This window comes from Vidua macroura, chromosome Z (genome assembly GCF_024509145.1).
Source record: "Vidua macroura isolate BioBank_ID:100142 chromosome Z, ASM2450914v1, whole genome shotgun sequence".
Classification (NCBI taxonomy): Eukaryota; Metazoa; Chordata; class Aves; order Passeriformes; family Viduidae; genus Vidua; species Vidua macroura.
Genome location: NC_071611.1, coordinates 27602457 through 27629398, shown reverse-complemented (window position 1 = coordinate 27629398; position 26942 = coordinate 27602457). Strand labels below are relative to the sequence as shown.

Sequence of the window (26942 nt, the reverse complement as noted above, 5' to 3'; positions counted from 1 at the left end):
TGCAACTTGTTTTTCCCTGTCCTGCACACTGGCCAGCAGCAAGGCCGTGTGTGTGTTGCAGCTGCCTTACTGTGCTCACACACAGAATAAGCTCTGCAGGCAGTACAGAAGACGGATGAGCTGCTATGAAGGCAGAAGTAACACTCCAGATAATTTTACGGGAATGCACTCTATCCTGTGCTCATGCTGTTGTACTGACTTTCCTAAAACCACAGATCACTTGAGACATAAGCCTGCTGCCTCTGGTTCCCCTGGGAAAGGCTCCGAGGTCTGAACCGGGTGTTTAATGTAGGAGTTGAAGCAAAACAAAATTAGAAGAGACCGCCAGCATACCTTGCCAACACCTTTGGCAATTGCCTAGGCAATACCTTTATAATTTCTTTTTTAAGCTAATACCAAAACCCACCGGCATAAAGCTGCGCCGCTCCCACCCCGCACACGCGGTGCCCCGGGCCGCAGCGGTGTCCGAGCCCTGCCCTGCTCTCCCGGCCCCGCCCCGTGGGCCGCGCCGCTCGCTCGGCGGACGGAGCCGCGGCTCGGGGCGGTGCCCGCGGCCCAGTTCCGGCTGGCGGGGATGGCGCGGCGGGCGTGTGTGCTGGTCCCGTGCTTCAGCCGGCTGCTGTGTCTGTGCCTGCCCCTGTGCCTGCCGCGGCCGGCGGCGGCGCGCCCGCCCGCCCCGCACCTCGTGCTGGTGCTGGCCGACGACCTGGGCTGGGGCGACGTGGGCTGGCACGGCTCTGCCATCCGCACGCCGCGGCTGGACGCGCTGGGCGCGGGCGGCGTGCGGCTGGAGCGCTACTACACCCAGCCGCTGTGCACGCCGTCCCGCAGCCAGCTCCTCTCGGGCCGCTACCAGGTAGGGCGGGCGCTCCCTCCCCTGCCGCGCTGCCCGGGGGATGCTGCGGGTGCTCGCTCCCTGCTTGCTTCTGGCAGCCCCCGTGCCGCTAGGGCTTGCTGAGTCTGTGCCGCTGCGCTGCGGAAGCCAGCTGCTCTGAAGCTGCAAACTACGCCTTGCGAGCTCGGGAGTAAAGTAGACATGGAATCAGTGCAAATTGTTCTGTTCCAGAAAAGCCGAGGTGCTCTGTGCTTAGGTTGGATTAACAGACACGGCAGCCTGTCGTGGAAAACATCCTTGCCCTAGTCGCCTGACTCTTGGATATTTTTTCCACTTGACACCCGGTCGAGACCCAGACAGAAGCAGATGAGCATTGCTTGTTCAGTTTTTGCTAAATGTTTTCCAGTGCAGCGCCCAAATGCGTCATAAGCTATACGTTCACCTCCACCTGGTACAGGAGGTGAAGATGTTCGGCACTTCTCGATAGAGTGCATACAGAGTGGTCATTAGTCTGGGTGCCTAAATAGTTCATAGTGATTATCCTGATTTTCCCACTTTTTTTTTTTTTTTTTTTTTTTTTTTTTTTTTTTTTTTTTTTTTTTTTCTTTTCCCCAGTTCTACAGGTGTAAGATTTGGGCTTTATAATACTGATATCATCCTACCCTTTCCCATCCTTTTTGCAGTTTTGGCAAAAACATGGGGAGTGGGAGGTGGGAAAGAAAGTATGGACACAGCATAGACAGAAGGAAGAAACTCTCAAAGGGTTAAGTGTGTTTCAGAAACTTCCCCTCTGTCTCAAGAAGTCCTGCACAGCCATGCTATCCATAGTGATTGCCAAATAAATTGCTGAGTGAAAGAAAATAAATGTCATCCTGTATTAGTAGATGCTGTCTCTTCTTGCAGGAAGGTTGTTCTAGGTGACACTCTTTCCAAGCAATATTTGTCTTGTTCCTGAAAATTCCAAGAACACGATGAATAGGAAAAAACAATTTACATTATCTTTACCAACCCTTGAGGTTGTTCTATTAAATAACCTAAAATATTTTTTCATAGTAAATACTATAGTTCAGTCTGGATTTAAATTCATCCCATACTTGATAATTTAATAATCTTTGTGTTGACCATATTGCAACTGAGTAAAATAATATTAGAAAATTGAAGTAATTTTCTTTTTTTCTTTTTTTTTAATAGGGGAGTCATTCAGTGCAGCAGTTATTATGCAGCAAATAATTATATTATGCAGCAAATATGTGAGATCTTTTCTAAAATTGTTTTACCCATGGATATGATTAACAGTTGCTTAGAAACTTGAGAAAGTAACCTAAATCTGGAGCTGAAATTTTTGCAATCCATCTGAAAGAAAAGCAATGGTATTGGTCTAAGATAGCTATAGATTTTTTTAAATTATTGCCTCCTTCTTCTTTTTCTCATTTTCCAGATACAGTGCAAGAAATTACAATGCTTTGCTAGTTTGTGCATTTGGTATATTAATGCTTTCTGTAATAAAGCTTTTTAAAATATTTTAATATTTTTATATATAATAGAAAATCTATATTATAATTTAATTTTTGGAACCTTCTTGTTCAAAGAAAATGAGGAAGTAGTAGGCCCTTTTCTAAAGGGCCTTACCCACTTGCCTAAGGTCATGGCTTATTTGTTTTAAAAGTCTGTTCAGAGAGTTGCTAAATTTCAAAGCAATGCTTTGAAAGTTAGTCATGCAGTGCTACACTGGTGTGCTTAGTGGAGCCATAAAATCTGGTGTCCTCTGCTCCAGAAGATCTTGGAGGCTTTGTATTTTGACACACACAGATTGCTAGAAATATTTAATATATAAACAAGATATATATACTTGTATACATATGTTTGCAGGCCTAGGTTTAGGGAACTGCCTTTTTGATTGTGGAGAAGACAGAGAAGTTGATGAAAGTCAGCTTTTAGTATCAGTAACTGAGGAGGTTCCTTATATCAAGCGTGATGTACTACTCAAAGTATTGTTATCAGTGATGATTTTGTAAAGAAATACAAAATTCACCATTTAGTAAGACTGGAAACTTTAGTAGAACTATTAAATGTCAGATCTAGTAGTGTGAAGCTTGTGTCATCCCCTATCCAAATGCTTTCTAGTGCTTGTACTCATTTAAAGCAAGCAAATAGATATACAAGTATGTATATATAATGTCCATTTAGAAAAGTAATAGAAAAATAGTATTATTTTATCAACCTTTCCTCCAGTGACTGTTCTCTGATACAGGCAACAGCTTGATAGCTTCACCTGCCATGTGCATTTTTGCCCATTTCAATCCCATTTAAAATCTCTCACTCCCTCTTGAGATGTCCCTAGCCTTCAAACAGACCATAATGGTAATTCCTACCTGTTAGATTTCTAGGTAAAAGCATAAAAGGCTTTGTGTTTGTTTGTTTGTTTTGGGAAACAAACAAACCTGTGCTTGATTTATGCCTGGGAAGATGTTAACTTTTGCAGTGCTATTTTCTTGCTTTCCTCCATGCAACCCCTGCCCTCCACCTGCAGCTTCCTCATCATCTTCAGTGCTGCATTGGTAAAATGAAGAGCCCCTAAAAATAATGCTAATCTCTAATGTAGCTGTGCTTCTTTTTTGGCATGCTTATAAATGAACCTGTGGGCTGCATTGTAGGTGATCTCTCACGCTTCTTTTCTCTGCTAGATCCACACAGGTTTACAACACCAAATAATTTGGCCATGCCAGCCCAGCTGTCTGCCACTGGATGAGAAACTCCTCCCAGAGCTACTTCAAGAGGCGGGATATGTTACTCACATGGTGGGGAAGTGGCATTTGGGGATGTACAGAAAAGAATGCCTTCCAACCCACAGAGGATTTGACACTTACTTCGGTAATGGTTTGATTTAATATCAAACTGCAATAAATGCAGTGTTGAAAAGGATGAGAAACTGCCCCATTCTTGTAACAGCAGTGGATTTACTGTTGATTTATAAGTAAAGCCATGCCTGGGTATGCATATTTCCAAATATCACTGCTTAAAAAATGATAATGCCTTAAATGCATGCTCAAGCTTTACAACTTCTGAAGAAAGTATCAGAATTACTGTGTGGCTCCAAGTAAGGTATTTCTCTCTTACCATTTTCTATAACCCCCCCTCCTTCCCGGAGTTAACTTTTTACTCTGAATTTCCTGTCTCCTACCTACAGCAGCACAGGGGAAATAGGGAATGGGGGTTACAGGCATTTTGTGTAGCTTTGGTTTTCCAGAGCTGGTAGTGAGATGGTGTGAAAGCCTCTATAAATTAGTATCCAAAAACTCACAAGTTAGGAAGTGAAGCTCTCAGACTAAACAGTAGATTGTCCAAGTGTGAGTGCATTACTTGCAGAGCAACTTGTGGCTACCCGTTGTTTATTGTTCCAAGTGTGGTTTGGGCTCCTATCCCAATATCAATTCCACATTTATTAGTTTTGCACAAGTGTCATGGATGTTATGTGACATGGGCTGTCTGATGTACATCTCATTCTGCACAGTACTGAGCTCAAAGAGGTCCATCTCCACTTGGTTGATTTTAAGACATTTTCCTTGAATGACGAATTTCAAAATAGTTCATTTCAATGCAGAAGCCTGTGTTGCCTTTGTCTAACCTGAGTGAAGAGTGAAGAGTGTGACTGAAGTGAAGAGTGTGACTCTGCTATGTGTGTGCCTTTTATAAACTATGTTCGTCAAAACATGAGATGGGAAAAACTTCCCTTAGATAGTTTACTTCCTTTTACTCTTCAGGGAGCTCAGAGCCATGGTTTCACAACTGAATTAAGCTAATATATGTGGATTGGAGTATAATGGCTCACTGCTTAAGCATTTGTGCTTTCTCCCATCCCTTCACAGGAGGTTTGGGCTCTCTTTGATGGCATGGGTGTAGATAGGCTGCTGTTCCTTGTGAAATCTCACGCTGGGACTGAGCAGGATTTTAATGCAGGAACCTGAGGACAAGCTGGCTTTGGGTATGGTTTTTGGGTGCCCAGTGTGACGTTATTTTTCAGAGGATATAGTGATTTAATATCCTGCAATGTTCATGTGATTCCAGTAGGCATCCATTATGCTTAGGGGTGTTTGATTTCGTGGCACACTTGATGCAGTCTCACCCACTGGCATTCAAAATGGAAAAAACGCAACATGTGACTCTGAGTACATGGATGTAAGCAATCTGCCTATAAAATCACTTTATCTTCTGAAAAATTACCTGTTTTATTCCCCTAAAAATATACTAGACATTTGTATTTTATTTAATTTCATTTTTTCTGTACATTTGTTTTTGCAGAAATTACTAGCTGCAGCTGCTGAAAAAAAAAGTTCAAGTAAATTTCTTCTGTCTTAGATTTTTGTCCCAAGTTCTTTTATTTTGCAGAATGTAAGACTGTATTTTTTTCAGGTTCATCATTTTTTTCAGGATATTGGGGGAGAAACCTAAAATCTAATTTCAAATGTAATTTTTGAGATTCAAATTATTTTGAAAAGTTTTATTTGTGCCTGCTAAAACACAAGGGCTCTCCATGCCTAACAGGAGCCTAGGTAGGAGCAAATCTATACATGCAGGATTTTTACTTAATTTCTTTTGGATATCTTTAAATGATAGTGTCTTTTCTTGACCAGCTGGTGTCAGCAGTGGATCAGAAATTACATTACAGCAGACAAAAGATGATTCATACTTGGATGTTTTTGAATAAATGAATTTAAAAATTCCAAACTTTCCAATAGAGGTGGAAGCCTTACATCAAAATACAAACATAGAAATCATACCACCAAGAATCAGACTAGTTCACGGCTAGATCACTGCCTTGGCTCTCAGTGCATTAGTTTAGTGCTCAGGGACATCTAAGTACAAATAAGAAGTCATTAAACTCTTTCAAAATGTTTAATTTCTTTTGAAATGAATGCTGGTATTAGCAATGAAAAGACTATGAGGTATTAAATGTGGAGCTACGTAGATGTGTCAGGGGTCTTACAGTAGGTGGTCCAGGGCTGAATTAGTGTTTTGGCTCAAAACCAATAATGTTTTGACATTTGTGTTTGACTTTTTTTCTCCTCCTGATGTATTTGTTTACGTGACACACTGTTGGCCTGCTCATTTGACATCTTTTCCTGTTGTAGGCTATCTCCTGGGCAGTGAGGATTATTATACTCATGACCGCTGTGTCCTCATCAAAGCAAAGAATGTGACACGCTGTGCTCTGGACTTTCGAGATGGAGAAGAAGTTGCAACTGGATTTAAAAATGTGTACTCCACAAATTTATTCACAGAAAGAGCTATAGATCTTATAGCCAATCACAAAACTGAGAAGGTACAGGCAACAGCTACTACCCTGATAACTTCAGCATTAAAGAATGTTTTTTAAAAAGTTGATGAAATATTAATAGAGAGAACTGTGTTTGAGCTGTAATTCAGGGCTATTCAATAGGTGCATAGAGCTAAATGTGAGAAGTAGCACTGGTAAAACTCATCTGCTGCCAGAATCGTCTTTGTCTGCATGGTCCTGGCCTGCTACCCTTCTCTATTTCTTCTATTATAATGCAATTAATGCATTTTTAGAAATGGTTTAGCAAGTAGTTTGCACTTCTAAACAGAGAAAGGAAGCTTAAGGTGAGAAGTTTAATAGAAAGAAATGGTTAACCATTATGTTATGAAGAAAAGATACACCTGATGTTTTTCCACAGCTTTTCAAAAGTAATTTTTCAAAGCTTTCTTAGTTTATGTGTAGGGATTAGAAGATACAGAAGTTGTAGAAGAAATCAAAAGGCATTACCTGCACTATTGATAAAAGAGGTCTGCTTTTGCAGCAGTAACTTTTGCAAGTAGTACTTTATGTTCAACTAATTTCCATTCTATCCCTTCCACCCCAGCCCCTCTTTCTCTATCTTGCCTTTCAGTCTGTGCATGAACCTCTCGAGGTCCCTGAAAAATACATGAAACCATATTCTTCCATAAAAGATGTAAAGAGGCGCCATTATGCAGGAATGGTGACTCTTATGGACGAAGCGGTAGGAAATCTTACTGATGCTCTGAAAACGTATGGTCTTTGGGACAACACCGTTTTTGTTTTCTCTACTGGTAAGTTCCTTCAAGTATTCTTTCAGTAATAACTTTGCTACAGTGTCTAACAAGTCGACTACAGAGACATCTGGCCCCTCTTTCTTTCCACTGGATATTTTCTAATGACATAACAATGATCAAAGTTGAGCAGGAGTTTAAGTGAAACAACAGTTTCTCTCCCTTCTCTTAGGACTTTCTCAAGCTTGAGAAAACAAACTCTAAAGTAGTGTCTGTGCACATGGGGGATGCTCCTGGTGGTGTAAAAATACCTTTGTAAAATCTGGGAAGTGCAGTAGAGTTAGAAGCATCCTACTTGACACTTCAGTTACTGAGGATCTGTCAGAATTGAATCCTTACTGAGAGCTGTCTACAAATTTATTTCTTCTGAAGCAGTCTGTCCTGTCTGTGAGTTGCCATGTGTTGAATGAAGCACAAACAGCCAGACAGCAAGCAATTTGAAGCCAAAACTGTTTCTTTCCCTCCTTTTAAGGTGTCATGTAGTTTTTGTCATTCTTGAAGTATTTCATTGGCATCTTAGTCCCATGAAACAAAGGTCTGTTAACGAAACAGCTGAAAATATGATGAGCAGTCTAGTCAACCAAATTACAATCTAAGTTTTTGTATGTACAGGTATATGATCCAGTTTCTAGATTATTAGAGTAATGTAAATAATACATTGCAAAGCAATCTCCTTTGTTTCCAAATTAAGAATGAAACAGAACCTTTTTGAAATACAGCTGCTTGGCTGGGTTTCAGGAACATATTTACTCTTGGTTGCTTGGAAGTGGGAAGTAGCCTTTCAATGCATACAGTTGTTCTTTTGTCCACACTTTACATATTAGGGCTTTCAAAATGGCAAATTAATTCTCTGTGAACACTTCAAATACAACAAAAACAACTAAAATGAACAGACAAGCAAAACAAAGAAGAACCAACCAAAGTTTGATGAAAATGCACTTACATGTTTTGAGTTTAGCAGCTGCTTCATATAGCACTCAGAATCTTGAAATTTAATTTTGAGTCCAAACCTGTTTGCCTTATGAAGTTACATTTCTGTCCAGGTTTTGGCTCTAGCAGGATTTGGTAACTAGTGTATGCCTCTTTCTGTTTGCAATGTTTTTATATTTAGCACTGAAAGTAAGCAAAAACATATGGAAAACTATACCAGAGTTTTTATTCCATATGGAAAAAATCCAGTCTTTGCTGAGGCTGGGGCTTGGTAGAGTTATTTCAGTAATGTTTATTCAGTACATTGTGGAATAAAACTAAATATATCTGAGCTAGAATTACAAGGTATGAGTGAACTAAAAAGACAAATTTGTTTTTTTTCATTTATGAAGCATTTATTTTTCTGAACTGTGTCAGTGTACCCTGTTTTTTAACAGTGATTATTTTGCAATCATTTGCAGGTATATTTCAACAAGAGTCAAACAATCAGGAGAATCAAGTGCCTACCCTATCTAATGGGACTTATTTTGAGTTAATTGGCAGTTTAAACTTCCAGGAGTTAAATTTAATATGATCAAAATGCATGGAAATTGGACTTAAATCAGGCAGGACAGGGGCCATTGATTTGGGTCTTTTAGTGTTCTCTCTTTACTTCACGCAGTTATTCTTTACAGGCATAAAACATTGCATGCGGTAAGGACCCAGTTTCAAAAACCAAGTGTTATAACCATAAAACATTTTAAAAAGACCAGAAAAGGGAAAAAAGGTGTCAAATTATTTGGTTTTTCTATATTTTGTTTAGTGCTTTTGCAGGTGGTGTATTTCAGAATGGACATTAGAACATGGTTGAAAAGAAACATGCGAGGGTCTACAGTTGCACATCTCTTGCAGAGAGCTGTGCTGTGTCAGATCTCCCTGCAGAGCTTCTAGGTCCTTTGGAACTGGGAGTCTTGCTGTGCACTGGTAGCTATAATATGAGTGTATGATTATAATGTGATTTACTTTCAGTTCTTGAGGACATGTCTGCTTGGAGAAGTGCCTCTCCCTGCCCCAAGTGCTATTCTGGCATTGGGAGACTCTCTGTCCCACTTTTAGCTTGGTGGGACAGAGCAGGGGACACACACTTTATGATCAAGAACTCTTTCCAAGAAAGTTCTTCACATTTTGTGGGATTAAGAATCAGTTTAAGGATTTCAATGAAGACTGCAAGGGAGAGTCTAGGGAATGATAAAGTTTATCCATAAGTTTAATGAGCAGTGTTAAAGACACAAAATCATCATACTTGCTCAAAGGAATTTGAGGGTGCTGGTGGCTGAGAGGCTGGACCTGACCCAGCCATGGCACTCACAGCCCAGAAAGCCACACGTGTCCTGGGCTGCATCCAGAGCAGTGTGGGCAGCAGGGCCAGGGAGGGGATTCTGCCCCTCTGCTCTGCTCTGCTGAGACCCCACCTGCAGTGCTGCATCAGCTCTGGGGTGCCAGCACAGGAAGGACATGGACTTGCTGGAGGTAGAAATTACCAGAGAGCTGGAGCACCTTCACTATTAGTACAGAGAGTTGGGATTGTTCAGCCAGGAGAAGAGAAAGCTCTGAAGACACCTTACTTCAGGTGTCTTCACCTGAAAGGCTGCAGCCTTTCAGTACTTAAAGCAAACTTGTAAAAAAATATGAGGACAGAGTTTTTAACAGGCCCTGTTGTGATAGTACAAAGGGTGATGGTTTTAAACTGAAGTAGAACAGATTCGGACTAGATATAAGGAAGACATTTTTCATAATGATGTTGGTGAAACATTGGAGCAGGTTGCACAGAGAAATGATGTATGTCCCATCTCTGAAACATTCAAGGTCAGGTTGGATGGGGCACTAAATAAGCTGATCTAGTTGAAGAAGTCTGCTCATTGTAGGGGGATTGGACTAGATGACTTTTAAAGATCCTTTCAAACCCAAACCATTCTATGAGAAAAGCACTCTCTGTTTTGTTAGCTGTGTGGTTTGATAAAGATGTTGTTGAAAGTCTGTAGAAGAAAAAGAAGGCTCCACTTTTATGGTCATTTTACTATATTCATTACTATTTCCTTTTTAGTTGAGGCCAAAATTCACACTTCCATGTTTGTATCTCTCTATGGTTAAAAAGTCCTGCCCAAAGAATAATTTACAGGTGGTCATTTTGTATTTTGTATTATAGCAAGTAGCATTGCAACAAACATTATCTTCTGAGTACTTCTCTGTGAAGTGTTGACCTCAACCTGTAGATCTCTTTTTAGTGGATACATATTTAAAAACCATAGAATATTATGTAATCTTTGATCTTGTGGTAGGTGGGTTTTTTAATTATTATACTCTTTCATGTTTCTTCCTATTTGTTATGGCTCAAGAGGGATTGCCTTGAAAACATGCCAGTTGACAAATGGAAATACTGCACATTTTGAAAGAGTCTTGTGAAATGTGTAGAAGAACTTCAGTTCCTCTTTAAAGTGGCCTAATGGAGCTACCAGGATAAAAATGTAACTTCATTATATTTGGTCATTAGCAAAGTCTGACTCCATCAATATGTCCTGTAAATCAACCCTCTTTTTGAGGTGCTTTTTTGAGCAGATAGACAGGCTATTTCTACAAGTAAATAAGAAAAAGGTGAACAGGTTCAATGGTATGTGGTGTTATATTTTTGTATCAAGTAGTAGCTTGAAAAGTCTTGACTGGTTTGATATGAAGTAGAATTTGCTTTTATGTAGCATTTTTTACACTGCAGATACAAGTAAGTCTGTGCTAACGGAATCATTGAGAAAAATAAAATAATTGCTTGTTTAAGCAAAACAGATGAAAATGAATGCAGCAGTGGTGGGTACCCATGGCATTTTGTTCGCTTGAAATCAAAGAGGATGAGAGATAGGGCATATTTTTCCTTTTAGCAATCATAGGAGACTCTAACTACCAATGTCCCTGAAGAGAGCCTCGATTTAAAATAAAAGTCATAAAAACCATTAAAATGGTACAAATTCGGCTCAGAACTATTAACATGGGCTTTGATTCCAAATTTTGCTTCAAATACAGAACTGTGATTTGAGGTAAGAAGTGGGGATTTGCTCTGAGTACGATGTGATTATAGTTTCTGCAAGGTATTACAAGAAATTTTGGTGTGAACTTGCCAACATTAAAGTAAAGGAATGTGACCCATTATTTCAGTTATGTATTAAAGCCACTGTCCTTTGCTTTATTTAACTTTCAGCTCTTTGTTATACTGAAACACTGTGGAGCAACACCCCTTTCTTCCAGTATTTCTTGCCGTTTTTAAATGTAGATTAGCACTGTAATGGCCAGTAGTTGCTGTAAGAGGGCTTTGAAAAGATAAACACGTGGAACTTTTCAAGCCTTGGTTTACATTGCTAAGAGGAAACCACATAAATCCTTTCCATAATGGAGCATGTGACAGTGATGACTGTTTTCACTCCAAAAGATGGTCTTTTTATCATTGTAGAATTATGTTTAATAAGAGCACAGATTGTTTTGGACGTACTAACTGATGTTTATACAGTCTCTCTCATACCCCCACATTTTTTTTACCCCACAAAATTTCATATTACTTTTTTATTTATTTATTTATTTATTTATTTATTTTTCCTTTCATTCCAGCCCACACATTGTGGATTTCGGCTAATGAAATACTGGGATTTTCCTTTTCCTATTTCCAGTGCCTTCTTTGAGACTACGAATCTGACTTTCACTGATTCCTTAAGGGAATTTTTTAATCTTCTTGATATCTTTGTTCAAAAATGACCTCCTGCTCCTTTACTTTTGATTACAAGGGGCTTCAGAGAGCCTTTTAATTGCAGATTGGCCAAGCCAACTGACTAGAGCAGTTATTCTCAGTCTGTGATGCCTTAGGTGCTAATTTTGAAGGTTGTGCTCCTAGATTTTTTTATTACAGACCTGAAGATTTGTTTTACTTGGTCTTTCAGAGGTTTCTGAGAGGTTTGGTATGTTTTCAGTGAGGAAGATGCCTGGGCATCTGCTCCTTCCTAAGTGGAAATAAGCGCAGATGCCTTAGCTGCAAGCACCTTCAATCACACTAGTTGAGTTAATCTATTCCCAAATATTATTTTTTGTTTCTTGTTTATTATAATAGTATTATTTTTATACAGGCAAAGGTTCTGACAGATCACTGTACTAGCATCAGTTAGAATTCTTACATGTCAGTGACAATGAATGGTACATGTGGTTGGTGTTTTGTACTCCAGTGCTAGCTTCTGTTTTTGTTTTCAGGCTTTTTCTATGTTAAAGTATGAGTGATAATTTAGAAATTAAAAACACATTCTCTGTCATATGATGCAGATAATAATAATGAGACTACATTTTTGAGAATATGTAATCAAAGGTGGAAATATTATGGTACAAATGGATTTAAAATCAATACTAAAAGGTGTTGATAGACAGTATATTGACTCCCTCCTCCCCTCCCCTTTTAAAATCCTGTGAAAACTCAGCATGTTTTATAGGAAATGTTTGTTTATGTTCCGTTCCATCTAGCATGAATCCCTCCCCACCCACCGAGCTTTTTCCATGCTAAACTTAACACTCCAAAGCCAAGTTCCTGAACAGGGAGTAATCACAGATATTGATATCAGAAATATTGGCTTCTTTTTTGTCTTCATGGTTAAAAACTCCATCATAAGTTGAATCTTAATTTTTTCTTCCTGTTTTTAGTGGATGCCAGTGCTTGAAGTGAAGTTAATTTGTAAATGAAACTTGGAAGTGCATTTTGCCCAGAATTTTGCGAACAGGCCAGTTTTGAGTAAAGCTTTGACTTAAGCATGTTAATAGCTATGCTAGTAACTTTTTCCTCAGAGTGAGATGAATGCTGAAAACAACTCATTTTGTGTATTAACAATAATGTTTAATAAGAGATCCCAGAATGTTGCCTTAAACTATGATTACTACTAAACTATACTAGTTTTGTTCTCCATAACAGTGTTTGAGAAGCCTTTATTCTTTGTGTCGGAATTTTCTACACCCAAAAAATGGTTAAGTTCACTTCTCCTGTCAGTGGGACAAATCCACAGTTTTCCTGACAGTGTCTTGTCTGACTTGCTCACTGCAAACATATGAACAGTTTGTCAAGTTATTCCTGTTGATTTTGGGTTAAAATTCCCTTCCGTGTTTCTGTCGTGTCTAGTGATGGTGAATGCTGGTGTAGACCTTGACACAGCAGGGTCTGTAACTACTGTTTAATTATTGAGACTACTGTTTAATTATTGAGACTGCTCACAATGGAAGCACTTGACTGAAACTCTCTGTGCTAGGATTGCTGCTATCATGAAAACTGTACTAAGAAGCAAAAAAAAAAAAAAAAAAAAAAAAAAAAAAGAATGGAAATGGAAAAGGGCATTGTCCTTTTGTAGGGCTAAGCCTGTAACTATTTCAATCAATCGATTTATTTCCCCATGATATAATTTTTTTTCCCAGTTTTGGAAAACTCAGGAGAATAAAGAGACAGTTTTGGTGAGTTGCAAAAAAAACAGAGGTTGATTTATATGTGCACAGCTTGATAAAAGTTACACTGTAAATGCTCAGTAAAGTTGTTCAGTAAATGGTGCTCTGATGCAGGAAAGGTATTATATTCCCTTGGTGGAAAATAAAACCCCTGAGGTTGTATTTAAAGTACAATAAGAATTACATTGACAGAATTTTATATTAGATGGTGTTGTTTTTTATTGTTCCTCTAATTGAACGACTTTCAGTAGTGCTTCCATCACACATACACAAATAAATCTATATCAAGCTCTGGAAATACAATAATGTTGCAGCACTCTGAAGAAAAAGTGGCATTTCTGCAATTGAAAATTGAACGTTCAAGGTTATTCTTCCCACTGTGAGTAAACAACATGAGACTGAAGTACACAACAGATGTTTCTTCATCAGCTGGTCTTACCAAATGGTTTTGGTTCATTTTGTTGGATATATGTGTTTCATATAAGTCATCAGAGGGAGTGTGATTGTTCTTCATTCATATTTGAGCATGACTGGAAAACACAACTACACATGGATCTTTCAGATGCAATGTGGGGAAGCAGGGAAGACATGAGTTCAAATTAAGGGCAACATTATTCTCCAATTCATGCTGTGAGTCTCCTATCCACAGTGTAGATCTCTGTTGTGTATTTTGTACTCTTTTTTTTTTTTTTTTTTTTTAATCAAGCCTCAATGGGAGTTCTGTGCTTGGAACTTGTACAGAGTAAGCATTAATTATGTTGTGAAGATCAGAGGGGAGAAATTTTCCCCAAATGTGATCCTTTACCAGTATTACTGACAGGGCTCTCTGTTTAACTGTGACTCACAACCATGAGCTTAACTCACAGACAAAGGGCTCTGAAGTCCTGTTCTGTGACCTAGACTTTCAGCAAGAATGTTGGAGGTCAAAAGTGAGATGCATATAGAGAGCTGTACATTGATGCTGTCTAATGTTTGCTCATACTGTGTCCGGCACTAGTACGTGCTATTTAATTCCCTTTCATGTGTGCAAAATTCACACAAAAAGCTAAAACAATGCCCAACCAAACCAAGCACTAGTTGCCTGCTTGTTTTGTTGATACTGGCAAGTGATTGTGGTTTTCATTCAAAATTGTGTATGACTATTAAGCGTTACCTATTAGTAGACAAGTGGACTTGTCTCCTGCTTATATACATTACTTCATTTTTAAATAACATAATACACATTAAATGATATGTGGTGGTGTCATGTCTGCTAAATCCCTGTGAGGGTTTAAATTATTGAATCACTCTTGCTTGTAGTTCCCATTCTTTGCTCTTTACTAATGTGAGCTATTACTGCCTCTGTAATTTCAGTAATGTTTAAAACAAAATTGTACAAAGTCCAGATTTACATTATGGAATAGAGATGTCAACACTTAATGTAAACAAAACTATGGGGGTTTGGCTCTTCTGTAGTCTCTCCATCAGAAATAGGCAACTGGAGGAAAGGTATAGAAATAGGGGGTTTGTCGTACTCTCTCTCTTTTTCACTTGTCTGAGGTTGTTCGCATGTTACACCTTTTGTTTCTTTTCAGTTGCAAACTTCAGAAATCTGATTTGTGGAAATATTGAAGGTAGCATGAGTCATTTCATTGACATGCTCTGTTTTCAACAATACCAAGATACATTGTTAAAATGGCTTTTTAAACTCTGCAGATTACATATGAAATAATTCATAGTTAACTTTTGATATACTTTCCAGTTCTGCTTCAGTTGAATGGGCTGTCACACTGACCTCCATGTGGTTCTAATTAAGTTTAAGAACATGATTGCTCCTAAAGCCCCAGCCCTTCAAAGGAGCATGAGATACATAAAATGTAGGAAATGATTACTGCTCTGGATACAGCCCAGGACACGTGTGGCTTTCTGGGCTGTGAGTGCCCATGGCTGGGTCAGGTCCAGCCTCTCATCCCCCAGCACCCCCAAGTCCTTCTGGGCAGGGCTGCTGTGATCTGCCCATCCTCAGCCTGTGCTGGTACCAGGGTTGTTCTGACCCAGGTGTAGCACCTTGCACATGACCTTGTTAAACCTCATGAGATTCCCATGGGCCCTCTCCTAGAGCTTGTCCAGGTCCTGCTGGAAGAGATCCTGTCCCTCAGGCATGTCAGCTGCACCACTCAGCTGGGTGTTATCTGCAAATTTGCCAAAGGTGCACTTGGTTCCACTGTCTGTGTCATTGGTGAAGATATTAATCGGTGCTGGTCCCCACAGAGACCCTGAGGGACACCACTCATACTGATCTATGTCCAGACATTGAGGGATTGACTGGTTCTCTGAATGTGACCAGAGAGCGAGTTCATTATGCTGTGAGCAGCCCACTCATCAAATCCATCCCTGCAATTTGGAGAGAAGGATGTTTTGGGGGACTGTGTCAAAGGCATTAGAGAAGTCCAGATAAAGAACATCCATAACCTTTCCCTTGTCCACCATTGCCATTTTTAGAAGGCCTTTGGGCTGATCAGACAAAACTTGCTCTTCTTGCAGCCATGCTGGCTGTCCCTAATCACCTGCCTGTCCTCCAAGTGCCTTAGCACAGCTGCTGGGAGGATCTGTTCCATCGTCTTCCCTGGCACAGAGGTGAAGCTGACAGGTCAGTAGTTCCCAGGGTCATCCTTTGCACCCTTCTTAAAGATGGGTAGGTACCATGTTTCACTTTTCCAGTCACCTGGGACTTGCCCTGAGTGCCATGACTTTTTAGGTATCATGGAGAGCAGATTAGCAACACTATCAGTTTCAGGACTCTGGGATGCATGTCAGGTCCTGTAGATTTATATAAATTCCTCTGGTGGTCATGAACCTGATCTTCTTTTATAGTTGCTCCCTTTCTCCACTCAAGAGGTGTGAGAAAAGAGACTGTCAGAAGAAGAAGACTGAGGCAAAAAGTTGTTGAATACCTCAGCCTTTTCCTCATTCTTTCTTACCAGTTTGTCAGTCACCTCTGTTGTGGGAAAACTCTGTTCCCCTGATCTTCCTATCCTGGCTGTAAAGCTCTTATTACTCTTTGAATCCCTTACCAAGGGATGCACAGCTGCAGCCATACCTTGATACATGCCTTGGACTCCCTATACACTTCCCAGTACACTGGCGCAATGCCAGCGCCTTTATGAAAATACACCTTCCTAAATAAATGCTGTGAGATGCAATCAGGAACAGAGCAGAGCAGGCCCAAGTTTAATAACAAAGGGAAAAAAAAAAAACTTTATTAAAGTACTACTACTATAAAAAACACATACACTAAATATAGGATGAAAACTTTCTAAAACATTCTTCCTCTCCCTCCCAATTTTAACAAAAACTACAGTGAGACACAACTCAGACCTTTAATTAGGTTCCCACCCTTCAGTTAATCAATACTCAGTCTGTCAAGGGAGAGAGGAGCCTCTCCTGTGCTATAGACCCCCCCAGGAAACACAGTTGCCACTTCTTGTGTTTCCATGTCGCACATGGCAACCACCCGGAGAAATTTTGCCAGTGTGACACTCTCCTGTGTTACAGTGGTCTCACTACTGGTGCATGGACAGACTGCCCATAGGGCTCTTTTAAGGATGCTTTGCCAAGAACTAAAAGAACAACAGTTTAGTTTCTTGTTTTGAGACAACAGACCCCTCTATTTTTCCCTCCCCTGGGGCCGAGGGTCTTAAGAACAGAGATCTTCTCCACTCCTGCACTTGCAGCTGCTGAAGCAGGTCACTGCCACTTTCTTGGCTCTAACCATTGCATCCCCCTAAAAATGCAGTCTCTGTTGCAAGAGAGATTGGTTCAGTCTATGGCTATACAAGAAAAGCCTAACCAAAAGCCCCTCTATCATCTCTTCCCACTTAGAATTCTTTTCCCTACCTTCTTCTGATATCTCAGTCCTAGACTGTCTCCTTTCTATTCCACATTAAAGAGGAATAGTGTTTTGTAAAGCTTTCTTTTCTCAGGAAAGGGTTAAAAGTCTCAGGCTCCCAGGACTAGGACAGCTGAGATCTCACAGCAGGCTGCCAAACTCCCACACTCCAAGGCTGGGCACTTGTCTCCCCTCCGCAGCTCTGTCTTCTCTGCAGCGACTTCCAGGTGCCTCCAGGCTCTCTGTCTCTTCCTCTCTGGGGGGGCTGCCTGGGACACCTCAGTGCTCCTCTGCTCTTCGGTCCTGGGGAGCCGGCCTGGTTCCCTTCCCTTCACCCCCTGCCCCCTTCTCCCTCTGGGGCTCCGGCCTACCTCTCCCAGGCCGCCTGGCTTCCCCTTCCCCACCCAGCCTGTGGCCAGGCAGGGGAGGTCTGCACTGCACTCTGACTGGAACTAAAGAGACAGTTCCTCTGGGAGTTCTTGCTTTTAACCCACTGTGTTCTCAGAGGCGTGTCCATGCCTTCAGTGGTCAGTTCAAATGCCAATATCCAACCCCGACCACTGATTGGTTTGACTACTAACTTCTTGAAAAAAATTCACTTCTATGTCAAACCACGACGACCTGTTTGTACTTCCACACTGTGAAATGTGTTGCCTGTGCATTTTCTTCTTGCCCCTTAGTTTTACCAGTAGGTTGACTCTGCCATTGCCTTCCTTCCCTGATTTCTTATGCCTGGCGTTCAGGAGCTTTTGCCGTCTATGTCCTTAAAGATCTGTCAGCTCTGTTCTGCTCCCTTGTCCTCAAGGGCATTTTCTCAGGAGGGGTTCTATTGACCAGCTTCTTGAAGAGCTGGAAGTTTCCTTCCCTAAAATTCAGGATCCTATCTTCACTCTTTACTTGGCCCATATCTCTTAGGACTGAGAACTCTACCAGTACATTGTATTATAGAAAGCCATTCAAAATTATAAAAATGTAATTTCTTAGTTTTTTACACTTTTTATTTCAGTATTCTTTCAATAATTGCTTAATAGAACTAAAGCAAAGTTTGATATTTTATATACATACATTGTTAGGTTTCCTTTATAACTGATAAATATTGTTTGAAACAACCCAGAACCATCTGACACAAAGCTTTAGTATTTATTTAGAAATATTGCTTCTCCAAGGGACTTACTTTGTCAATCAGTGACAGCCCTGTAGAAACACAGGGAAAATCAATCATTGATTCACTTGGGAAAGAAGCATGCAATGTTGTCTGTTCTGGGTTAAGAATTTGGAAGAAGTTGCAGGTGTTGTAAGATGGCCTTAGTCAAATGAGTAGTATCTGAAAAAGGTTATTTGAATCCCTGCTGAAATGTTTTGGATCTGTTTTCCTTCCCTGCTTTTTCTTTTTTTTTTTCATATATGTCCTTATAAACTATGGGTTGGTTAATACATCTGTTTCATATATTTTTGAATATTCCAGAACTAAAGTATGCTGCTAGGCTAAACTCTACAGGAGAATTTAAGAACTTCCAAATAAAAGCTCTGCACAACTGTTCTTTCTTTCACTTTCCATTATTTCATGTTATTCTTATACATAGAATATAATGGATCAATATTGGTGGGCAATATTAGTTTAGTGTCCATTAAAAGAGTAAGATTTTTACTCTCTGCCTTAATTAATGGGAGAGTAAAACCAGCAGAATTTATTTAGATGGTCAGAATATAGACATGCTGAATGCAAAGGAAGCCATACGTTTTACAGATCGTTGAGTTAAAAATACCAGAAGAAACACTGAAATCCATGAGCATGTTAGTTATTAGGCAGTGGATGCTAAGATTTGGCCACAGGTAAGTGTATCAGATTATGTAAATGTCTGATGTGAAAATGGCTGAGAGAGCTCTTACTGCAGTGTTCACTGCAGGTTTTTTTTCCTACCTTCATCCTAACACTGAAACTAATAAGCTGATTTCCTCTCCTTTTGGAAGGTTCCTTATTTTTTTTTTTTCCTTAAGTTCCTTACAGCTTGGTCTTAATCATTCCTCTGCTTTCTCTAAACCTCTTTGTGCCCTTTTGAAATCTCTGTCTCTAGACACCTTCACATGCCTCCTATGACTGGAGTGTCTGTCTCTTACAATACAGCATCTATCTTTACATTTCTCTTTAAGCAGGAAGAAACACCCCCTCTTTTATCTGCACTTTGAGCACTGCTGCTGTGTGGAATGCTGCCTGTGCTTGCTCTTATATTTGACCTCCAATTGGGCTTTTTCAAGTTAAAATACAGCCAGAGCTTTGTGTACATTGAAGTGAGCTGACCCTGAATTCTGTATTAAGATTCCAGAGTAGTTTGAACTGGTTGAGAAGAATCAGAAGTCTGCAGCAGTAATTTCACTTATATTTTAGAGTAAATGGCTTTAATTTACAACACATAAAAACAAATAATGCAGCAAATGTAGTGCAGGTTTTTCATTACTGACTTCTTGTATTGTACATGATCTCCATATTTAGTCTATGCAAAAGATTGGTGCTGATCACTGCAGAGAACTGGATGTATTGAAGCACTGTACTACTTCTGATGGCTTGCAAGAGTATACTTTATCAAATCAACGAGATACCATATGCTGACATCTGGTATGCAGAACTTAATGAGAGTTTTAATACTTGTATCCTCTTAAAGTCTGCTTTAAGTCTACTTTCTATTTGCACTGAAGCATTGTAACACATTTTACAATCAAATAAGCATTTGTAACAAGTAGATATAAAGAAAGACATCCTCAGCATGTTTTTTTTGGTTAAGTCCAAATTTTTTCAACACTATTCTTCTGTTGCTCATAGGGATTAAAAAACAAAAGGTGCATTCCATTACTTTTCTCTGTAATGTTGTACATAATTGCAGTTCTGACTGCAGGGGATATTAATTGATATCTGCCTACTTGAATGTATCACACATTCTGCTGCCATCAAGCTGTGTTCCAGTGATTGCAAAGGATTGAAAAAGCAAAGCCTTTGTTTAAAACAATTTAATAGTTAGGTTTTACTGACCAAAAATGATTTGCATTGACTAGGAGAGAGAAACTATTGCTGACCATCCATTACAGTTCATTAGAAAGTCAAAGTACCAGAAAGAATACAGTGGCAAAAAAACCCCCGACAAGAACAAGAAAAACAAAACAAACAAACAAACAAACAAAACCCCAAAAGAAAACAAAAACCAAAAACAAACAAACAAAAATAACACCAACAAAAACCCACCAACAAAAAAACCCTAGAAGTTAACAATGCATGCCTCAGGTGGAAGAATAGCTGTGTAGACAGTGATGCTGATGTATGGGGCTAAGGTTAAGGGTTTTTCTGCCCACAGGTGCCTCCTTTCACAGGCAATTGCTCCTGAGGTCTCTCAGCTGCTCAGGGCCTGCATGTGGCTTCCTGTGATTCTCCCCAAGTGACCTTAGGTAGCCTAAATATTTTAAATAGCTACAGTGGTTTCAATTTATTAATCTAGATAATTTTGACATAACTTTTTGAAGAGTAAGCATACTTACAATCATATCAGCCTTTTTTAGGGAATGTTTGCATCTTGTGTCATCTGAGAGGTTTTAATTACCTCTATTCTTTAAATTATTTCAGTCAGAGCCTTCCTGCAGCCTAAGGCAAATGAAGAGATAGGCTTTGGGAAAACATGGACCTCAAGACCTTGCCTAATTTAATGGGTCATGTATTCCGTAATCCTGAGAGAAATCTGAAGTAGGATTTAGTAGAACCGCCCTGTTAAAGTGGGAGTAGAGGGAATATGTGACTTCTGGACTCACTAATATGTGAGTCGGGTAGTGGTTACTCATGAGGGCAGAACTCCTTTTTGAAGAAGATAAAACTGCAGCTGTAAATGTGGAGATTAGGGGAGCTCACCACTTGAGATGGCACCATCACCTCTAGCCACCCCTCGTTTGCAGTGACCTATGACTACCCCTATGACTTAATACTTCTTAATGCAGGGTTGGACTAAGCAGGCTGAGGAAGGATCATGTGGGTGGTTTGATCAATGATATAAATGAGATGATAAATTCTGACTGTTGGTGGCATCAGGGATGTCAAGCAATAGTGGAGAAATTAATTTGGCAAGCACAGGTTGAATCACTAAGCAGATGTGCTTTAATATCACTGCATTAGATAAGAAATTTGCAGAGAAAAGAAGGCAAGATGTCTTCTGAAAATTATAGGATTTGCCTATTTCTGAAGTATGGGTATACTGTGAATCACTTGACCATCCAGGCCTAAATCTCTGTGTATAATGGAACATTGTGTTTGAGCAGAGGAATCTGTTAGTGCATTTTGGATTTTTCTGCTTCTTTCCCACTTTTGGGAATGAAAAAGGAAAAAAATTACCCTGTAAAGGCTAGAGTTTCCAGGATAAATGTTCTAGGGAATGATCATTAGGCACAAAACCATTAAAACTATAATGCCTACAAAGAGCAAAATATGCAATTTGACTGTTCTGTTGAAGTCTACAGTCATTTCTGTTGTGCATATGAACAACTCCCCTTAAAGACTTCTGAGAGTTATAGTGTATATTTGAGGACTGAATGTGGTCTGTACAGCTAGATGTTGCCAAGAGGAGAGATTTCACAACTTCAGGATTCAGGAAATATGATCTAAAGTGGCAGAAAGTTCAAGGATGATGATATTGGAGAAAGGTTGGATCTTGCCAAGAGGAAATTGCTGGTGACCTTACTGAACTAGCATGGTGCAGGCAGATTGCAGAGATTCAAACATGGGAGTAATTAAAGAGGGCATGTTTTGGCATGTAGCTGGGGGAAAAAATAACGAAGTTGGAATAAAATAATCATTAATAAGTTAAAAATTTTGAATTTAAGTGTTCCTTCTTGTCACTCACTTGAATGTAGCATTGATGTGACAGAATGAAGGAGAGGGGAGTATTAGGCACAACTCTAAATGCTAGGTTTTTTCTAGGTGTTGGAGAACATAGGTTCAGTTTTGTCCAGCTTAACATCCGTTTTTTAGATTCAGCAGTATATTATTTAGCCATTGTTACTTGTAACCAAGAAAAGATGTTAAAGAAAGGAATAACAAGGAAAATGTATTCTGAATCACTCATTCGGCAAATAGATTGCTTGCCATTTCCCTGCCTGGAAAACATAAGCCATTGCTGAAGAACAGATATATGGAAACTGGTTAAAAACCCTGCTTTGGTCATTAAAGGGAACAGATAATATTTATGTAAACTTCCATTACTCTCCATTACTTGTGTTTCTCTATCACCATATTAACTTATAAAATAACCCCTTTCCTTCCCTGCAATTTTGGTTGCATTTAGCAAAAACTAGGGTGGCTGTTGGGAGAGCCTTAGACAATGCTGGATGTGCCTATACGAGACTGTTGCGTTTCCACCTTGTTCAATAAACTTACCTGTGTCTTTTCATCATAATCTCTCAGAGAATGACACAGCCTACAGCAAGCAAAACAGTTACAACTGATCACAAAACAATTAGCCTTTATCATCCCCTGTGTAAGACTGGTGTTATAAAGAATGTTATTTTCTTCACTCTTTGGAGTAAAGTGTTTCAGGTTTTGTGGTTTATGTGCTTGGTGTGAGAATTAGTGTATGGACACATACTTCTTCCTAAGGTGCATGCTGCACTTTTTAAAAATGTCCCCTGTGTTAAGTAATAACTAAAGCCTTTTGTTTCATTTTTATATTATTTTGCCAGCAGGTATGTGTTTCTTTCTGGTAATGAACTCAGTCAATATATTCTGGGTATAGCTAGGGCCCCAAGAGATTAAGAACTCAAACAAAAGTGATGTAAAAAACAGATGTAAATCTGTCCAATGGCCGGAATCGAGTCATCTTTTGCACAGTGTAAAACCAATGCATATGTCTAAACTTAAGAAGAAAAAAAGACATCTGGCTTATAGAGGGTGAAATATTAAAGTGGAGGGATTGGGTTACTACTGGATGGCCAAGGATCAGCTGTAATACTCCTTACATGAAGGAGTGGCCTTGCAACTCCTGCTTTTAGGAAAGGATTTCTAAATTCCTTGCACCGAGGTTTCTGCTGTTCCTGGGCTGATTGGACAGTTTCATCATGGGGCAGTTTTCCCTATCTGCGGGCAATGGTGTTGGAAGGTGCCCATCTGCACCACCTTCCTGTGTACAGGCTGGGTTGGACTGTGTGCAGCCCTGTTCTTTCTCCCCAGCCTTTCTCTCCTAAAACCTTTCCCAGCTGTATCCTGATGTGCTAAACTGCTTAAATTAATTCCAGATTGCTCTGTTTATTGTGTGCCAGAGGAGTGACAGAAGGCAATCAGAGCAGTTTCCTCTCAAATAAACTCCAAGAAAGAGGGGGTACAGGATATTAGGATGGAAAATATGGGTTCTGGGAAGAACCCTGGGGCTTTAATGCCTGTATATTAGATTAGGTCTCTGCTGTTTGCATTTTAATTCTAAGTTTTGGCAGCTTGGTATCTGTGGAAGTGGGGTTTTGGGTTGTTTTTCTTTTTTTGTTTTTCTTTTTTCTTTTTAAAGGAAAATAAAAAGGTTGTATGGTCAAAGTAGTCATTTCTTCTCTTCCCCTCAAATGACAGTCTAGAAAAGTGAAATAATGCTCCCCTAAGGTTATCAGCCTCCTTGTGGGCCATGTGCACCTCAATGCCTCTGCTTCATGTGAAGTCAGTGACCTCTTTTCTTGTGTATGGCTCTGATCAGCAATAAATGTGAAATTAGTTTTCCACCATCTCCTGTCTTCACAGCTGGGATAGCATCCTCTTTTCTTACCTTACAACTAGCAGCCTAAAGTACAAATGTAGCAGGTCTGAGGTCAGCTCTTTCCATACCTCTGAAGGTCTGGTTTTGGCTGGTTGCTGCTTATAAAGAGTATCTGTAAGCACAGTAAAAGCAGCCCTACTTCCTACTTTTTTTCTTCCAAATGCTGCTATAAATATGCCTCCTAATTAGATCCATAATATTATTTTGATAATAGCATTAGGCTTGTTCTAAGAGACTCATGCTGCTTCCAGAAGTAGAGGAAGAAACCCAGATGTATGCAAAATAAACTTCTGAATGCTTTTACTGAATAAAAACACCTAGGTGCTGCCAGCTGTTGGACAGTCTCTGCACTTAGAAAATCTAATGTATACAATTCAGTGCTTCTCAGCATACTTTTGGTCATATGTCAGCCTTATCCTGTCCTCCTCTTATTATTGTCTGTTTACCAAATGGACATATCTCTTGTTTGGTATGGAGGGATGGGGGACGCACTTGGAAGCTGAACATACTTTTGAGTTACATTTATTTTTTTTTAATGAAATGAGGGAGCATATAGGGGAGATTCTGTTCCATTTAGCAAAGAGAAACCACCTTATCTTCACAAAACCATTAATATATTAATCAGAAGCAAGAAACTGGAACAAGAATCATTATTGACCACATTTCCTCTTCAAACTTTTTATGCAAATATTTCATTTTAGTTTACATATGGTTGATGGCCTTAGGATGGTAGCAGCCTTTAGTTTCAGGAGCAGCAGAAGCTTAAAAGATTTTTTTCTCCTAATTTTGAAGATGCTTTAATTTGATAACATATTGAAGTATCCTGCATTATAAAATAAAAAGTAGTTGTTTTTTTCTTCTGGTCTGTACTCACTTCAAAAATATTGTGTGGCTTTAGACAAGGCTTTCAAACAGAGCTTGGCATGGTTTACATGTCAGACAGATGTGTGGTAGATCAGCTTACTGCAGGGGCCCTTGAGGAGAAATCAAAGAGCATGGGAGTTTTCTATTGCAGATTTAGAGAAACGAATAAATTCAAAAAAAGACTAGGAGCTAAAGTACAGGTGGAAAACAGAAAAAAAAAAGCTGGGGCATGCTGATATTGGATTTGAAAAGTACTGTAGGTACATAAGGATTATTTGGCAAGTGTTTTGTAACCGTTTTCAGGAAAATGGAGACCTGGGTGTTGGTAGCCAGGAGCCAGAAATGTTATAATAGATCTTTAAAGTCTCTAATGGTTGGTTAAAGTTATCATGAGTACATAATAAACAAATACTGAATAGATTCATGATACCCAATTGTATTTACATAATCCTAGATATCTAAAGTTTTCTTCTTTCTTTGCCCTTGCAGACTTATTATTTCATATTATTTATTTGAGCTGCGTATTGAATAGGATAGAGAAGTCTTTTCATAGTCAAAGGTTTTCTTGGCACACAGCACTTCATTGCACTTGATTTCTCTTGCCTTTTTTTCTTTTTTGACTGATTCCTAATCAGTCAAATACTAAATTTTGGTTGGTTATTGTTCTGTAGGTATATGAGTTATATACATACAGATGTATTAAACTTTTGGATAGCTATTTTAAAAAATGAATATCCAATGAGTATCCAAGAAGCATTTAAATTTGTAAATCTCATTAACATAAAACATTTAACATATTTAATTTTGTGTGTGTGTGTGTGATATCAAGCACTTTTGGTCTTCTGTAACTTACTGCTAAAATTTATTTATGCAGAATTTGTTATACACTGAGGTATACAGAGAAATCAGTTCAGAAATACTTGCTGTATTGGATTGTTGTGCTGGAAGATAACTTTTTTTCCTTAAGATTGTTATTTTTCTTGTAGGAATTAATTAATTTATATTGTATTTTCTAAAATTATTGTCATAAAGATTTTCCATATTACTCCTTATTCTACAAATGCCAAAAACCATTGTTAAACTTACCTTGAGAATTAAGATTATTAGGACATATACTTAAAATTACACTTCTGATACTGCAATCAAGCTTGTATAACATGCATCATGAACTTAAGCACTTATATCATCTCAGCAGAATGGAAGGTGCAGAATAAATTGAAGTTAAAGACAGTTTATGTAAATAATGAGTATATTTTTGAAGTATTCCTACTGTCTGACTCAAGTAGTCAGCAAGAATGATCTTTTTTCCCTCGTAAGGAGACTTACAGGTAGCTCTTTATTATTTGAACTAAGAAAATGTAAACTGAAGAGAAGTGCTGGAGTGAAAACTGCTTAATAACAGCACCAAATACAGTCCTGGATGAATCTTTGGCGAAATTCCAGGAAGCCCTCTCAGAAGAGCTTGTCTAGAATAATTTGCCAGGCATATCAGTGGGACTGTGGGGTGTAGCTCAGTTGTGGTTGAAAGAAGAATGCAGCAACCTGAGTGGTCACAAGGGAAACAAAAAACATATGCTCTGTTAGGAAGAAAAATAAAATTCACTTTTCTGTAGTGTATTTGAAACAAGGCTTGGTCTGTTCAAACAAAATAGCTGTACAAGAAAACACATTGTTTCTTTTGGGGAGAAAAAAAGGCAAAATGTTTACTATACTATTTATCATTTTTAATCTACACACTTAAGCCCTATCTAAGACTTGACCAAAAAAAAAAAAAACAAACAAACCCCCCCCCCAAAAAAAAAAAAAAAAAAAAAAACAAACAAAAACAAAAACAACAAAAAAAAAACCAAACAAAAAACAAAACAAAACAAAAAAAAAAACCAACCCAGCAAGGAATTTCTTTAAATGAAGACTAATATCTGGCCTATTTGCAGAGAAAATAGTACCTCTATTCTAAACCATTAATGTGAGTCAGGATTGTGATCAAAAGCTGCTAAGATATCATGTGCAGGTAATAGAAGTGACAGGAGGAAGTTGCTTGGTCCACATGTACTGTATTTAGGTGGTCTTTAGAAACTCTAATTATAGTGTTTTGCCCACTATCCCA

At 39.1% G+C, this 26942-nt stretch overlaps 1 protein-coding gene across 3 annotated transcripts in view; it reads left to right on the top strand.

Annotated features, from left to right (window-relative positions):
• The first annotated feature begins 574 nt into the window (after positions 1 to 574).
• Positions 575 to 26942, top strand: part of ARSB (arylsulfatase B) — a 78662-nt gene continuing 52294 nt past the window's right edge. For all 3 annotated transcript variants that reach the window (XR_008441373.1, XR_008441374.1, XM_054003763.1), the window contains exons 1-4: positions 575 to 856; positions 3520 to 3706; positions 5965 to 6155; positions 6715 to 6922. Coding sequence is in view for 1 of the 3 variants with exons in the window: in XM_054003763.1 (XP_053859738.1) it covers positions 575 to 856; positions 3520 to 3706; positions 5965 to 6155; positions 6715 to 6922 (868 nt within the window). In the remaining 2 variants the exon portion in view is untranslated. The remainder of the gene's footprint in view (positions 857 to 3519; positions 3707 to 5964; positions 6156 to 6714; positions 6923 to 26942) is intronic.